The sequence below is a fragment of the Rhododendron vialii genome, chromosome 11a (genome assembly GCF_030253575.1).
Source record: "Rhododendron vialii isolate Sample 1 chromosome 11a, ASM3025357v1".
Taxonomy (NCBI): Eukaryota; Viridiplantae; Streptophyta; class Magnoliopsida; order Ericales; family Ericaceae; genus Rhododendron; species Rhododendron vialii.
In genome coordinates this window covers 27,010,235-27,013,843 of record NC_080567.1, presented here as the reverse complement: position 1 = coordinate 27,013,843, position 3,609 = coordinate 27,010,235, and the positions used below count along the sequence as shown (strand labels likewise).

At 42.0% G+C, this 3,609-nt stretch overlaps 1 protein-coding gene across 1 annotated transcript; it reads left to right on the top strand.

Moving 5' to 3' along the window:
- The first annotated feature begins 288 nt into the window (after positions 1 to 288).
- LOC131308684 (polygalacturonase At1g48100-like) lies at positions 289 to 3,609 on the top strand. The gene is made up of 6 exons (XM_058335658.1): positions 289 to 1,286; positions 1,380 to 1,547; positions 1,803 to 1,847; positions 2,087 to 2,294; positions 2,381 to 2,462; positions 2,873 to 3,609. Exons 1-6 carry the CDS (start codon positions 918 to 920, stop codon positions 3,372 to 3,374), a joined length of 1,374 nt encoding a protein of 457 aa, XP_058191641.1. The 5' UTR covers positions 289 to 917; the 3' UTR covers positions 3,375 to 3,609.

Below are 3,609 nucleotides of genomic sequence, written 5' to 3'. Positions count from 1 at the left end.
CGGTGTCACGCGAACTCCTTGCTCTTTCATTTGGAAGTAAAACCCTAAAAGCGTGGCAGGAAATTACAAAAATAATGGCACGAACGCGCCATTTTAGATTGAGTTTTCCATAAAAGTAGTGTTTAAACTAGTTTCAAATTTTGTAATTCATGTTATTCAATCTGAAAACTAGCCAGGCCCCTTTACTCACCATGAGATATTTTGGATGTGCAACTAAAGTTGAATCGTAAACCCTAACTAGCAACCTCCTTGCTCTAACAACTCAACTCGTGACCAAATGGAAAGCCATCAAATGGGCTATTCATAAGCAAAAAGAAAATGACAAAAACAACTCACTGGACTGTCGGTAAGATTGAAAAAGTACGCAATTTCCTAAAAAAACCCTATAAAAATACATAAAATTGCATCGAAACGAGCGTCGGGAAGCCCAAAATACGTCGTTTTCTTTACCTCGTCGACATCCCGGCATAGTTCTATTTTTCACTTCTCTCATACATCTTCCTACTCCACACACCTCCTCCTCCTCCTCCTTTTTTCCCCTTTCTCTTGAATGCTCAAATGCCGACACCACATTCTCACCTAAAAAAAAGGCATCCAAATGGAACAGGTCGGTTTCTGGCATGATTAGAATAGTAGTATATGGTGCACCACTCAGGGCCTCAAAATGGGCCTTCCAACTATAAAAACTGACTTCAACTCCTCTGCACTCTCACTTGTGGAAGTCTTCTTCAGTGGTCACAAAAACAACTTGTTACCCTCTCCTTACTCTACACCTCTACTTGATTCCTAGCCAACAAAAGTGATTAAAAAAAAAAAATCCCATGTAAAGAGCACATTAAGTGGCCAAGTTTCCTTTCCCTTCATTCTGTTGCTACAAAATCTCTCAATCTTGCCCATAACCAAACACTAGTTTTCCCATGGAATTCCCTTCTTGGGTTTTCACTTTGTTTTCCTCCATTTCACTGTGCTTTCTCTTGCTTCCAATACAGGGTGGGCTCCAAACCCACAAGGGAAACTCACATTTCCTGCCATTATCTCAGATTTCACTCCCTCCATCTCCTTCACCTGAGGCTTCTGCCCCAAGTCATGATCCCACCCCAGTTTTCAGTGTGCTTTCTTTTGGTGCTGTGGGGGATGGAGTCACCGATGACACTCGAGCGTTCAAATCGGCTTGGGACACTGCTTGTCAATCCGAATCAGCGACTCTACTCGTTCCTGATAGTTACTCTTTCATGGTGCAATCCACTATATTCACGGGGCCTTGTAAAAGTAGCCTCATATTCCAGGTATTGATGCGATTTTTTGTGATACTTGGACTAACACTTGCAAATGAAAAATTAATAACGATTGTCTGGTTTCTTTTCTTTGTTATGGGATAGATCGAGGGAATTCTGATGCCACCGGATGGACCTAAGTCATGGCCTAAGAGCAACAGCAAGCGACAATGGCTAGTGTTTTACAGGGTCAATGGAATGGCGATGCAAGGGGGTGGTTTAATAGATGGGAGAGGAGAGAAATGGTGGAATCTTCCTTGCAAACCTCACAAAGTAAGCAAATCTGCACTCCTCCCAGCGGCACCTTTACCGGCTTCACAAAAAATACAACCCTAAAAAGATTAACACAGATTATTCTACCATAATGATGTTGCGATGGTAGTTTTATAATTGAAAACATCAAAAATTTTCAAGCGATAAGAGGTTCACAACTCAACCACCTCATTTGGAGCACAAAATTTCTATACATTTTTTGCAGTCTGTACAGTATTTCACATTTCCAACTGACTGAATAAGCCTTTGACACAGGGACCTAATGGAACTACCTTGCCTGGCCCGTGTGATAGCCCAGTGGTAAGTGCAAGCACTCGTGCAAACAGAAGCTTTATGCAGAAAATTCATACAGAATGATGTGACAGTAACGTTTTGAAAAAAAAGAGCCCTAATGGCATAGGTTTAGTTTGAAATAGAAGGATAACAAAACGCATGTCAGTATGCATGAAAGTTCGGTTTTTGACATTATGTTCCAGAATTCAAATTCCATTACAGAAAGGTTCATTAAAATTTCCATATGTTAATGTGCTAAAATACAGGCAATAAGGTTCTTCATGAGCTCCAATTTGACAGTACAAGGGCTCAAGATCAAGAACAGTCCACAGTTCCATTTCAGGTTTGATGGTTGCAGGGATGTCCTTGTAGACTCTCTCTACATAAAAGCCCCTTCTCAAAGTCCCAACACAGATGGAATCCACATAGAAAATACAAACAACGTGAAAATATACAACACAATTATCTCCAATGGTAAAATTTCCACTAGCCCTTAAAATTTCCTCTTTTGCCCATGAAGTACTCCCAAGCTCATTATACTCTTTTCATTTTTCATACAGGTGATGATTGTGTGTCTATTGGAGCTGGTTGTTTCAATGTAGATATAAGGAACATATCTTGTGCACCCAGCCATGGGATAAGGTACAACAATTCCCCCCTTCTTTTATAGTAAGTTTAAATGAAGCAAGGGGTAGGGACTTATAGTCACATAATCGTTTAAAGGAAGCGCTTCCGCTCTCAATCCTCGCATTGCGCTCGCGCTCTCAATCCTTGCTCTGGCGAATTGCAGTAGGTTAGGATGTGTTTTCAAAAGACGCTTTTACGCTCGCGCTCCCTCTACCGCTCAGGCAAGCGAATTATGTGACTTATTAGGGTAGGAATATTCAGGTCTTGCATAAATTTCCTTCGGAGTTTAGTTCTATGTTACACCTTTTTGCTAGTAATTTCAATATAGGACTGCTCATAATTCAGCTCAGCCACATTATTCTATATGAAATCATAATTGCTCTCTTCGTATATCATTACTCATCTTAGTTTTCATGAACTAGCAGTATCGGCAGCCTCGGCATCCGCAACTCCCGAGCCTGCGTTTCGAACATCACTGTGACCAACTCAGTGATCAGGCAATCCGACAACGGCATTCGGATCAAAACATACCAAGGTGGGTCAGGATCAGTATCCATGGTGACCTTCAACAATATTCACATGGACAATGTCAGGAACCCTATCATCATAGACCAGTACTACTGTCTCACCAAGAGCTGCACCAACCAAACCTCAGCAGTCCACATCTCCGACATCACGTACGCAAACGTCAAGGGCACCTACAGCATCAAGAGCCCACCGCTGCACCTGGCGTGCAGCGACGCGGTCCCCTGCACTAACCTCACTTTTTCCGACATAGAATTGCTTCCGGCTCAGGGACGGATCATGTCGGATCCGTTCTGCTGGAATGCCTACGGGAAGATAAGTATGCTGACGATCCCACCGGTTTATTGCTTGTCGGAGGGAATTCCGGACACAATACCGCCAATCGACGGCGATCAGTGCTGATGAATCTAGAGCAATTAGCAAGTGTACAATAGGTCTAGAGGTGAGAAAATTTAGTTCCAATGACGATTTTAGGAAATTATGGAGGTGAACAAGGATAGAAACTTGTTCTATACAGTAAGTTATAGAGATAGAACTCTTGATGATTTTCTCTTTCCTGAAGCTATGTAATGTTATTTCCAACGCTGAAAAATTGTCCCAAAAACCTCCTTCGGTTGCAAATGGCTTGTGATTCCAA

Excerpts from the sequence above, each read along its gene's own strand:
- LOC131308684 (XM_058335658.1), top strand. The coding sequence starts at position 918 with ATGGAATTCCCTTCTTGGGTTTTCACTTTGTTTTCCTCCATTTCACTG. Across the intron at positions 1,287-1,379 it reads AAAGTAGCCTCATATTCCAG|ATCGAGGGAATTCTGATGCC; the intron begins GTATTGATGCGA and ends GTTATGGGATAG. Across the intron at positions 2,463-2,872 it reads GCACCCAGCCATGGGATAAG|TATCGGCAGCCTCGGCATCC; the intron begins GTACAACAATTC and ends ATGAACTAGCAG.